Raw genomic sequence first — 12405 nt, forward strand, 5'->3', positions numbered from 1 at the left:
CCCACAACCCACCAGCAAGTTGCGACCTGCACTTTGAAAAACCCTGATCTAAAATTCTGTAATCCACAAGGCGTGGGACCAGATGCTGACAAATGTGATTAAAATGAGTGGCTAGTTTCTTTTTTGGCCCACGTAGACATGATGGGCTGAATGGCCTCTTTCTACACCATAACATTATATGGTTATCAGCTTTGCTTCACTCAGATTTCCACAGGTCCAGGAGGTTGTGTTTGCCTGTGGAAAATGGTGCCATAAAATAGCTACTCCCTTAATGTGCAGTTGATATGTGACCGCTGTGCGAGAATAATATTTGGTGGTCAAATATTCAGGCAGCTGCCATAACCCATTCATCTTTTAGGAACCTCGATTTCTGCAGTTCTCTCCACCAGATAGCTTCAATGTTAGTTTCTGTGAAGCTTTTAAAACTGGTTGCTGACATGCACTCTTCCTGTAATGTCCAACTCTTCATGAGGTTGGTCATTCTTTCAATGAAGATAGTCACCAGTGCAAAGGCCTTGGGACATCATGGCACCCATTTTCAGTGCAAGAGTGTTGCTGCCCCTATAAGTACTGACAGATCACACATCCCCATTACTGTTCGATTTGTGATTTGTTAGTGTGTGACTCCCGGGATTCAGGCTCTTTGTCCACCTGTGCAGAGCGTGGAGTGTGCATCTTCCCCCAATAGGGATTGGCCTCTGCTGTCTCCGTCTTCATCATTTACTCCTGCTCGCATGTGATGCGCTTCTCGCCATGTGGCATGCTGTCTGACTGAGAAGCCTGACCCACCAGGCTCTGTGCATCTGGAGTGGTCGAGAGTGCATAGGATTTTCATGTGATTTTGCATCCTCAGAGTGTTGGTCTTTTTCTGAGGGCCGTACTGCCTCCTCTCTCATCTCCTCCTTAAGGACCAGTGGTGTTGCTGGTGGGAAATGAAAGACAGGAGTCAGTGCTGAACGTGGTGGTGGTGGTGGTTGTGGTGGTGCTGGTGGTGGTGGTGGGGGGGGGGGGAATAGGGTTCTATACGTATTACAAATCTTGACATTTAATGTGTTGATGAACCATTTTTAACATGAGTGACAGTTCAGTTTCATATGGTAGTGTGAATTCTGATGCTGTCACCAAGTCTCTGGGTCACCCCCATTTTTCTCAGCCTGCCGCCACTCTGCTGATTCCCGTACTCCATCGAGATTAGGGTGGCCATGCAGATCAGTGAGCCATGTCCCCGACCTGAAAATGGTCCTGATATGGATCCTACCCAAAGATGTTCACAGCACTTGGAAAAATGTGTTCAGCTATTTGGTTGATTTGTGATGATTGCTGACCTGGAGCTGTGATGAAAAGTAAGGTTAAATTAATTGGAAGGTGTCATGATTATTATTTTGTTTGTTTTTGCCACTCTAATGAGTGGAAATGGATTTTGATTGGCTTTAATTTAATGTAGCCCAGTCTGAGATCTCTGCAGTGATATGTGTAGAATAATTGTTGGAGTTTAAACAAAACAAGATGGGCAGTGTTTTTAATGTCACCAGCTTTATAACAATTAACATTTTAAACTAAACGACAGACTGATTCAACAAATACTTGGGGCGCTATCTAACAGAAAAATTTCTACCTGTCATTTGTGCCAGATTTTATTAGATTCCTGCTGGCTCAGTTGACGAGTTCCTCACTGCTATCTAACCACAGTCACTTTTTTAGGCCCTGGGGAGTTTGTCACCAGTTTAGAATAATTATCATCACTGGGGAGCTGAACTCGCTGGCCAGATCCGGCTCCTCAGTGAACATGCTGCCATTTTGAAAAGGTGCCCCGATCTCGATCTTGTGGGTCTCTACACCCTCTACCCATGGTCAATGTCACCCCCACATACATGGGCATCACCCCACAACAGCCCGCCCCCCCAGCCTCCAGTGAGGACACCCCGCTATGTGGTCCCTAGGCACTCCCTTCCTGCACCCATCACCCCCCCCCCAACCTCCCAGAGGCCGCTTCTTACCTGCCCTGCAGCCCCCCCACCCTTCATATTCCCCCCCATCACCCTCCTTTCATTGGCATGGCCCCCCTCGGGCCCTGACCCTTGGCAGTGCCACCCTGGCACCTGGGCACCTTGCAGTGCTCTTGCCAGATTGGCAGTGCCACTGCCAATTTGCCCATGTTCCAGGGGCAGGCTGCCCTGCCCTATCGCTGACCAGCAGGGGCCTCCGATCGTCTGGAGAACCCATGGCTGCCGATCCGCCTAGTCCACGTTTGTGTGGACCAGTATTGAACAGCACCCGACAGGGGACTCCCTGGGGAGGCCGTTAGATGCCGGAAGGCCTGTTGATCCCGGGTGAGTAGGCCTTAGTAGGTTTCAGACTTACTTAAGCGAGCACGGCTTGGTCACTGCCTATTGTGGGTGGGATCCTGATCTCAGCGCCTCGCGAGATGTAGGCCGATCCCATGAGGCGCACTGGCTGCCAGGAAGTCCGCGAGAGGCTTCATCCGGCATCCACCAGCCACGTTGCACATCCTTTTGAATAGATCTCGCCATATATATATATATATATATATATATATATTGAGAAAATTATACATACGAAAAGGATGTTAATTTATACATCACCTTTCATGTCCTTTGGACATGCAAAGCATTTCCCAGCAGATTAATTACTTTGTGAAGTGTGGTCAGTATTGCTTTGCAGGCATCATATATGTCTCTTTGCAGACAGCAAGCTTCTACAAACTGCAATGCGATAATTGACCAATTAATCTCTTTGTGCTGGTGTTGACTGAGAAGTAAATGTTGTACCAGGACATTGGATGGATAGCCGTGCTCTTCCATAATGCCAGGGAATGTTCTACTTGCCACCTGAATAATTAAACCAAGGCCTCATCTGCCCAATCATCTGAATGGCACTGCTTCCAAATATGTAGTACTCCCTCATTAGCTCAATTAGCTGGACAGCTGGTTCGGGATGTGGAGCACCACCAAAAGATTCAATTCTCACCCTGGATGAGGTTAGCATTCTCAACCTTGCCCCTAGCCTGAAGTGTGGTGATCCTCAGGTTAAATCACCACCAGCCAGCTCTGCCTCAAAAGGGGAGAGCAGCCTATGGTTCTCGGGGACTATGGTGACTATCACTTTTTCCCTGTCTCAGAGCTCTTTGGTCAGCCTAGTGACCAAGAATTAAATATTAGAATTAAAAGAGAAGTGGAGTGTTGGCTGCTGTTGATCTAGATTCTAGATTTGCAGTGATCCAAACACAAGTTTTTTAAAATATCTAGATAAAACTATAAATATGCAACCTTCAGGTACGTGCCTTTCTTAAAAAACAGGTGGTGACATTTCCGTTGCTACCCCCGCATAGGATACAAGATAGGGTGGTCTCCGGCACCTGGGTAGGGGAGGGGAAGGTATCGGACATCTACCAAGAACTACAGGAGGCGGAGGAAGCCCCAGTGGTGGAACTTAAGGGCAAGTGGGAGGAGGACCTAGGCGGGGAGCTGGATGCGGGCCTGTGGGCGGATGCCCTAAACAGGGTTAATTCCTCTTCATCATGTGTCTGGTTTAGCTTAATCCAGTTTAAGTTGGTCCACCGGGTATGACAGCAACGAGAATGAGCAAGTTCTTTGGGGTTGAGGATAGATGTGCGAGGTGTGCGGGAAGCCCAGCGAAACATATCCATATGTTCAGGGCATGTCCGGCTCTTAAAGGATTCTGGCAGGGATTCGCTAAGGCAATGTCCAAGGTCCTAGACACGTCGGTGGTGCCGAGTCCAGAGATAGCGATCTTTGGTGTGTCAGACGATCCGAGAGTTCAGGAAGCGAAAGAGGCCGAGGTCTTGGCCTTTGCCTCCCTGATAGCCCGGAGACGGATCCTTTTAATGTGGAGGGACTCGAAACCCCCGAGTGTGGAGACCAGATTGGTGACATGGCTGGGTTTCTCAATCTCGAGAAAATAAAGTTTGCCTTGAGAGGGTCCATGACGGGATTCTCTCGGAGGTGGCAGCCATTCCTCGATTTTCTCGGAGAGCACTAAAATGTCAGCAGCAGCAATCCGAGGGGGGGGAAATGTTGCGTATTCTTGTTCTCTTTTCTTTATATAATGTTAACGTTCACCTTGTTTTGTTAAATGTTGTTAATGGTTATGCAAAAATTATGTTTTAATAAAAATAATTTTTTAAAAAATAAATAAATATGCAAGCTATGATGCAGTACTTTAAATTTTTACGCGTGAACAATGTGAAACTTTTAATTTTGACAGACTCAGCTGAGTGCTGGCATGTCAGGCAGCAGATCAGTTAAAGATGCCGTTTATGTGACGATGGAAATTGTGTCGAACTGGGGCAACAGTGAAAAAGTGGGCTTAACAGAAGTACAGTTTTTTGACCTGAAGCATCAGAAGATTTTTGTTTCTCCTCATGATGTTGATATCAGAAATACTCACTGTCCTGGAAACTTGAATTCTTTAGTGAATGGAAAGACAAAGGTAAGCAAAGCTGATCTCTAAAGCTCTGGATGCCAAATTGGATTAAATCTTAGAATTGTTTTCCCCTCACCAAATGGAATCACTTATTAACAAACCATATATTAAATTAAAGGGGAGATGAAAGTGGCTGCTCTGTATACACCGGCTTATTCACATCAATAGATTGCAACCTCCACAGGAAACAGTTTAACTCCTCTCTTTTTTTGACACATTCACATGGCTTCGTTCACAAATCACTGAGTGTCTTTAAGACAGAGATAGATAGGTTCTTGATTAATAAGGGGATCAGGGGTTATGGGGAGAAGGCAGGAGAATGGGGATGAGAAAAATATCAGCCAGGATTGAATGGCGGAGCAGACCCGATGGACCGAGTGGCCTAATTCTGCTCCTATGTCGTATAGTCTTATGGCTTTCAACGATTTTAGTCTTTCAATAACAAAAACAAAATGTGAATTATTAAAAGAGCATTCCTTTGCCTTCTGTAGAAGATAGAAAATCAAAGCAGGAGGAGGCCATTCGGCCCTTCATGCCTGCTCCGCTATTCATCACGATCATGGCTGATCATCCAACTCAGTAACCTGATCCCGCATTCCCCCACACCCTCCCCCATATCCTTTCATCCCCTTTGCCCAAGTGCTTTATCTAACTGCTTCTTGAAAACATACAATGTTTTGGCCTCAACTGCTTCCTGTGGTAATGAATTCCACAGGCCGAGCACTCTATGGGTGATTAAGTTTCTCCTCATCTCTGTCCTAAATGGTCGACTGTGTATTGTCAGATTGTGACCTCTGGTTCTGTGCACACCCACCATCGGGAACATTCTCCTTGTATTAACCCTGTCTAGTCCTGTTAGAATTATAAAGTTTTCTGTGAGATTCCCCTTTCATTCTTCTGAACTCCAGCATGTACAATCCTAACCGACTCAATCTGTCCTCGTAAGTCATTCCTGCCATCCCAGGAATCGTCTGGTCAACCTTCTCTGCACTTCCTCTACAGCAACAACATCCTTCCTCAAATAAGGAGACCAAAACTGCATACAATATTCCAGTGTGGCCTCATCAAGGCCCTGTATAATTGCAGCAAGACAAATCCTGCTCCTGTACTCAAATCCTCCTGCTATGAAGGCCAACATATGGGGTTGCACAGTGGCACAATGTTTGGCACTGCTGCCTCACAGCGCCAGGAACCTGGGTTCAATTCTGGCCTTGAGTGACTGTGGCGTGTGCACGTTCTCCCCATGTCTGCGCAGGTTTCCTCCGGGTGCTCAGATTTATCCTCCCACAGTCCAAAGATGTGCAGGTTAGGTAGATTGCCCATGCTAAATTGCCCTTTTGTGTCCAAAGATGTGTAAGTTACAGGGATAGGGTGGAAACTCTTTCATAGGGTTGGTGCAAACTCGATGGGCCGAATGGCCTCCTTCTGCACAGTAGGAATTCTGTGTATACCATTTGTCTTCTTTACCGCCTGCAGCACCTGCATGCTTACTTTCAGTGACAGGTGTATGAGAACACCCAAGTCTTGTTACGCATTACCCTCTCCTAATTTATGGCCTTTCAGATAATAATCTGCCTTCCCGTTCTTACTACTAAAGTGGATAACTTCACATTTATCCAAATTATACTGCATCTGCCATTCATTTTTCCACTCTCAACTTGTCCAAATCACACTGAAAGATCTCTGCATCATCCTCACAACTGACCCTCCCACCCAACTTAGTGTCATCTTCAAATTTGGAGATATTACAATTTGTTCCCTCATCTAAATGATTAATATATATATTATGAGTAGCTAGGGTCCTGGAACTGATCACTGCAGTACCCCACTAGTCACTGCTTGCTAATTTGCAAAAAGTCACTTTTATTCCTACTCCTTGGTTCCTGTCTGCCAACCAGTTTTCCATCCATCTCGTTGCACTATCCCTAAACCCACACACATTAAATTTGCACACTAATCTTTTATGTGGGACTTTGCCACCTTTCCTGGACTCTCATCTTTCCTTGCAGAGGCTTTGTTTCTTCAGGCTTTGCTCTCAGCCCGTGGGGTCTCCAGCAGGCCTTTTTCGGGATCAAACAATAAAACAATGAAAAGTGCAGCAGAGGAACAGGTCCTTCGGCCATCCAAGTCTGCCGATCATGATGCCCTCACTTTTAAAAAAATACTTTCTGCCCTTACTCGGTCCGTATCCCTCTATTTCCTCACTATTCATGTATCCATCCAGTGCCTCTTAAATGTTGCCAATGTGCCTGCATGAAATAATTACTCTGCACATCTCCCTTAAACTTTTCCCATTCTCACCTTGAACCTGTGTCCCCTTATAATTGACACTTTCATCTTTGAAAAAGCCTCTGACTGTCCACCCTGACTGTGCCTCTCATAATTTTGTAGATCTCAGAACCAACACCCTCGAGACCAGGCAACATCCTGGTGAACCTTCTTTGCACTCTCCAAAGCTTCCCCGTCTTTCTGATAATGTGGTGACGAGAACTGCACGCAATACTCCAAATGCAGCCGAAACATGTTTTTTTTATATCTGCAACATGATTTCCCAACTCTTGTACTCAATGCGCGGGCTGATGAAGGCAAGAATGCCATATGCCGCCTTAATCACCTTGGCCAGCTGTGTTGCCACTTTTAGGGAACTGTGAACCTGCACGTACTGATCTCTCTGTATGTTAATGTTTCTAAGGGTCCTGCCATTTACAGTATAATTCATACCTAGATTTGATCCTCCAAAATGCATTTCTCACATTTGTCCGGATTACATAGATAGATAAAAGATAGCAGCAGGATGAGGCCTTTTGGCCCTTCGAACCTGCTCCGCCATTTATCACAATCATGGCTGATCATCCAACTCAATAGCCTAATCCTGCTTTCTCCCATAACCTTAGATCCCATTCTCCCCATTTGCTTTCTCCATATAACCTTTGATCCCATTCTCCCCAAATGCTATATCTAGCCGCCTCTTCAGTATATTCAATGTTTTAGCATCAATTCCACAAGCTCACCACTCTTTGGGTGAAGAAATGTCTCCTCATTTCTGTCCGAAATGGTTTATCCTGAATCCTGAGACAGTGACCCCTGGTTCTGGACACCCACACCATTGGGAAAATCTTCCCTGCATCTACCCTGTCTAGTCCTTTTAGAATTTTATAATTCAAAGAACAAAGAAAATTACAGCACAGGAACAGGCCCTTCGGCCCTCCCAGCCTGCGCCGATCCAGATCCTTTATCTAAACCTGTCTTCTATTTTCCAAGGATCTACTTCCCTCTGTTCCTCGCCCGTTCACATATCTGGCTAGATGCATCTTAAATGATGCTATCGTGCCCGCCTCTACCACCTCCGCTGGCAAAGCGTTCCAGGCACCCACCACCCTCTGCGTAAAAAACTTTCCACGCACATCTCCCTTAAACTCTCCTTGAAATCGTGACCCCTTGTAATTGACACCCCCACTCTTGGAAAAAACTTGTTGCTATCCACCCTGTCCATACCTCTCATAATTTTGTAGACCTCAATCAGGTCCCCCCTCAACCTCCGTCTTTCCAACGAAAACAATCCTAATCTACTTAACCTTTCTTCATAGCTAGCACCCTCCATACCAGGCAACATCCTGGTGAACCTCCTCTGCACTCTCTCTAAAGCATCCACATCCTTCTGGTAATGTGGCGACCAGAACTGCACGCAGTATTCCAAATGTGGCCTAACCAAAGTCCTATACAACTGTAACATGACCTGCCGACTCTTGTACACAAGACTCCGTCCGATGAAGGCAAGCATGCTGTATGCCTTCTTGACCACTCTATCGACATGCGTTGCCACCTTCAGGGTACAATGGACCTGAATTCCCAGATCTCTCTATCCATCAATTTTCCCCAGGAGTCTTCCATTGACCGTATAGTCCGCTCTTGAATTAGATCTTCCAAAATGCATCACCTCGCATTGAACTCCATCTGCCAACTCTCCAATCTATCTATATTTTGCTGTATTCTCTGACAGTCCTCCTCGCTATCTGCAACTCCACCAATCTTAGTATCATCTGCAAACTTGCTAAAAGAGACCACCTATACCTTCGTCCAGATCATTTATGTATATCACAAACAACAGTGGTCCGAGCACGGATCCCTGTGGAACACCACTAGTCACCTTTCTCCATTTTGAGACACTCCCTTCCACCACTACTCTCTGTCTCCTGTTGTCCAGCCAGTTCTTTATCCATCTAGCTAGTACACCCTGAACTTCACTTTTTCCATCGACCTGCCATGGGAAATGTTATCAAATGCCTTACTGAAGTCCATGTATATGACATCTACAGCCCTTCCCTCATCAATTAACTTTGTCACTTCCTCAAAGAAGTCTATTAGGTTTGTAAGACATGACCTTCCCTGCACAAAACCATGCTGCCTATCACTGATAAGTCTATTTTCTTCCAAATGTGAATAGATCCTATCCCTCAGTATCTTCTCCAACAGTTTGCCTACCACTGACGTCAAGCTCACAGGTCTATAATTCCCTGGATTATCCCTGCTACCCTTCTTAAACATAGGGACAACATTAGCAATCCTCCGGGACCTCACCCATGCTCAAGGATGCTGCAAAGATATCTGTTAAGGCCCCAGCTATTTCGTCCCTCGCTTCTCTCAGTAACCTGGGATAGATCCCATCCGGACCTGGGGACTTGTCCACCTGAATGCCTTTTAGAATACCCAAAACCTTCCCGTTCCTTATGCTGACTTGACCTAGAGTATTTAAACATACATCCCGAGCCTCAACATCCGTCATGTCCCTCTCCTTGGTGAATACCACCCTCATTGCTGAGAGGCAGTTATCTGGCAGTCACCTGAGGCTTGTTAAGGGGCACAAAGGTACACATTGTATTCTTCTCTTAGAAGTTTTAGTGTGAGTCATCCTAAAGTCTATATAAAAGACAGACAGAAAGCGCACTTAGTAAGCATTGCGCAGGTCAAGGGGACACAGCCTGAGTGAGTGAGACACAGACAGAGTGAGAATTTGGTAATTTGGTGCAGTGAGGTAAATCGGTGAAGAGTGGGAGAAGATGCTTTTCCTCGACTGTTTTGTTCTCTCTCTTTCTCCGGGCCTAATTTCGGGAGCCGTTCGGAGGAGGAGGAGCAGTCTCTGTGAGTATAAAAACCTAACGTTACTTCCTGTTTTCCAGTTTCCTTTTCCAAAAGTGACGTCAGAGGGAAGCTGTGATCTGATTTGGGACAGCAAATCTGCCCCAAATTTAAAAAAAAAAAACACAGCTAAACTCGTAAACTTAAATTAAACTAATTAATTAATTAGTGATGGCTGGTCAGGTGATGTGCTTGAGCTGCTTGATGTGGGAGCTGGCAGATCCCATTGTGAGCTACAGCGACCACATCTGCAGTAAGTGTTGGCTGCTCGAAGAGCTCCGGCTCAGAGTTGATGAGCTGGCGTCTGAGCTTCAAACACTGAGGCACATCCGGGAGGGGGAGACTTACCTGGACACTGTGTTTCAGGAGGCAGTCACACCTGTCAGAGTAAGTAGTTTAAATCCTGCCAGTGGCCAGGGACAGCAGGGTGTGACTGCAAGTCAGGCAGGTAAAGGGAACCAGCAGTCAGGAACTCAGGAGCCTCAGCCCTTGACCCTGTCCGACAGGTATGAGGCACTTGCTCCCTGTGTGGATGGCGAACAGGGCTGCAGGAAGGATGAGTTAGCTGACCAAGGCACCATGGTTCAGCAGGCCATTCAAGGGGATGGAGTAAATAGGCAAGTTGTAGTTGTAGGGGATTCTATTATCAGGGGGATGGATAGTATCCTTTGTGAGCAGGATAAAGAGTCCCGCATGGTATGTTGCCTGCCCGGTGCTAGGGTGCGGGACATCTCTGACCGGCTTGAAAGGATACTGGAGAGGGACGGGGAGGATCCAGTTGTTGTGGTCCATGTCGGTACCAACAACATAGGCAAGTCTAGGAAAGAGGACCTGTTTAGAGATTATAAAGAGCTAGGATTCAAATTAAAAAACTGGTCCTCAAGGGTCATAATCTCCGGATTACTGCCCGAGCCACGTGCAAATTGGCATAGCGAGGCAAGAATAAGGGAAGTTAACACGTGGCTGAAAGAGTGGTGTGGGAAAGAGGGGTTCCTTTTCATGGGACACTGGCATCAGTTTTGGGACAGGGGGGGACCTATACCGTTGGGATGGTCTCCACCTGAACCGAGCTGGGACCAGTGTTGTGGCGAAAAGAGTAAATAGGGTGGTCAATAGGACTTTAAACTAGAGATTGGGGGGGGAAGGGAAAGTCAGGGAACCAAGAGATGAAGTAATCCGTGGGAAGCGTAGCTGCTTAGGAATACAAAAAAGCACGAAAAGACAAAACTCAGGAGAGGTTACGATAGTCCCCATTCCACAAAATATGACAGTGTATGGAAAGGCTCAGTAAACCAAGGTCCACCACACTAAGAAAACAAAAAGGGACGGTCAATAGAGAATTAAAGGTGCTATATTTAAATGCGCGCAGTGTACGGAACAAGGTAGATGAGCTTGTGGCCCAGATTGTGACTGGCAGGTATGATGTGGTAGGCATCACAGAGACGTGGTTGCAGGGGGTTCAGGACTGGCATTTAAACATCCAGGGATTCACAACCTATCGAAAAGACAGAGAGATGGGCAGAGGGGGCGGGGTTGCCTTGTTAATTAGGAATGAAATTAAATCAATAGCACTAAACGACATAGGGTCAGATGATGTGGAGTCTAAGTGGGTAGAGTTGAGGAACCACAAAGGCAAAAAATCCATAATGGGAGTTATGTACAGGCCTCCTAACAGTGGTCAGGACCGGGGACACAAAATGCACCATGAAATAGAAAGTGCATGTCAGAAAGGCAAGGTCACAGTGATCATGGGGGACTTTAATATGCAGGTGGACTGGATAAATAATGCTGCCAGTGGACCCAAGGAAAGGGAATTCATTGAATGTTTACAGGAGGGCTTTTTGGAACAGCTTGTGATGGAGCCCACGAGGGAACAGGCCATTCTGGACTTAGCGTTATGTAATGAGCCAGACTTGATTAAAGATCTTAAAGTAAGGGAACACTTAGGAGGCAGTGATCATAATATGGTAGAATTCAATCTCCAATTTGAAAGAAAGAAGGTAGAATCAGATGTAAAGGTGTTACAGTTCAATAAAGGTAACTACAGGGGCATGAGGGAGGAACTGACGAAAATCGACAGGGAGCAGAGCCTAGTGGGAAAGACAGTAGAACAGCAATGGCAGGAGTTTCTGGGAGTAATTGAGGACACAGTACAGAGGTTCATCCCAAAGAAAAGAAAGGTTATCAGAGGGGGGATTAGGCAGCCATGGCTGACAAAGGAAGTTAGGGAATGCATCAAAGCAAAAGAGAAAGCCTATAATGTGGCAAAGAGTAGTGGGAAGTCAGAAGATTGGGAAGGCTACAAAAACAAACAGAGGATAACAAAGAGAGAAATAAGGAAAGAGAGGATCAATTATGAAGGTAGGCTAGCCAGTAACATTAGGAATGATAGTAAAAATGTCTTTAAATACATTAAAAACAAACGGGAGGCAAAAGTTGACATTGGGCCACTCCAAAATGACGCTGGTAATCTAGTGATGGGAGACAAGGAAATAGCTGAGGAACTAAATAAGTACTTTGCGTCAGTCTTCACAGTAGAAGACATGAGTAATATCCCAACAATTCCGGAGAGTCAGGGGGCAGAGTTGAATATGGTAGCCATCACAAAAGAGAAAGTGCTAGAGAAACTAAGAGGTCTAAAAATTGATAAATCTCTGGGCCCAGATGGGCTACATCCTAGAGTTCTAAAGATAGCTGAAGAAATAGTGGAGGCGTTAGTTATGATCTTTCAAAAGTCACTGGAGTCAGGGAAAGTCCCAGAGGATTGGAAAATCGCTGTTGTAACCCCCCTGTTCAAGAAGGGAA

At 45.9% G+C, this 12405-nt stretch overlaps 1 protein-coding gene across 6 annotated transcripts in view; it reads left to right on the forward strand.

Moving 5' to 3' along the window:
* The window catches only part of katnip (katanin interacting protein), a 333986-nt gene that overhangs the window by 182417 nt on the left and 139164 nt on the right, over positions 1 to 12405 (forward strand). For all 6 annotated transcript variants that reach the window (XM_072480763.1, XM_072480761.1, XM_072480758.1 and 3 more), the window contains one exon: positions 4246 to 4470. In XM_072480763.1, the coding sequence (XP_072336864.1) occupies positions 4246 to 4470 (225 nt within the window). The remainder of the gene's footprint in view (positions 1 to 4245; positions 4471 to 12405) is intronic.

This window comes from Scyliorhinus torazame, chromosome 17 (assembly GCF_047496885.1).
Source record: "Scyliorhinus torazame isolate Kashiwa2021f chromosome 17, sScyTor2.1, whole genome shotgun sequence".
Lineage (NCBI taxonomy): Eukaryota > Metazoa > Chordata > Chondrichthyes > Carcharhiniformes > Scyliorhinidae > Scyliorhinus > Scyliorhinus torazame.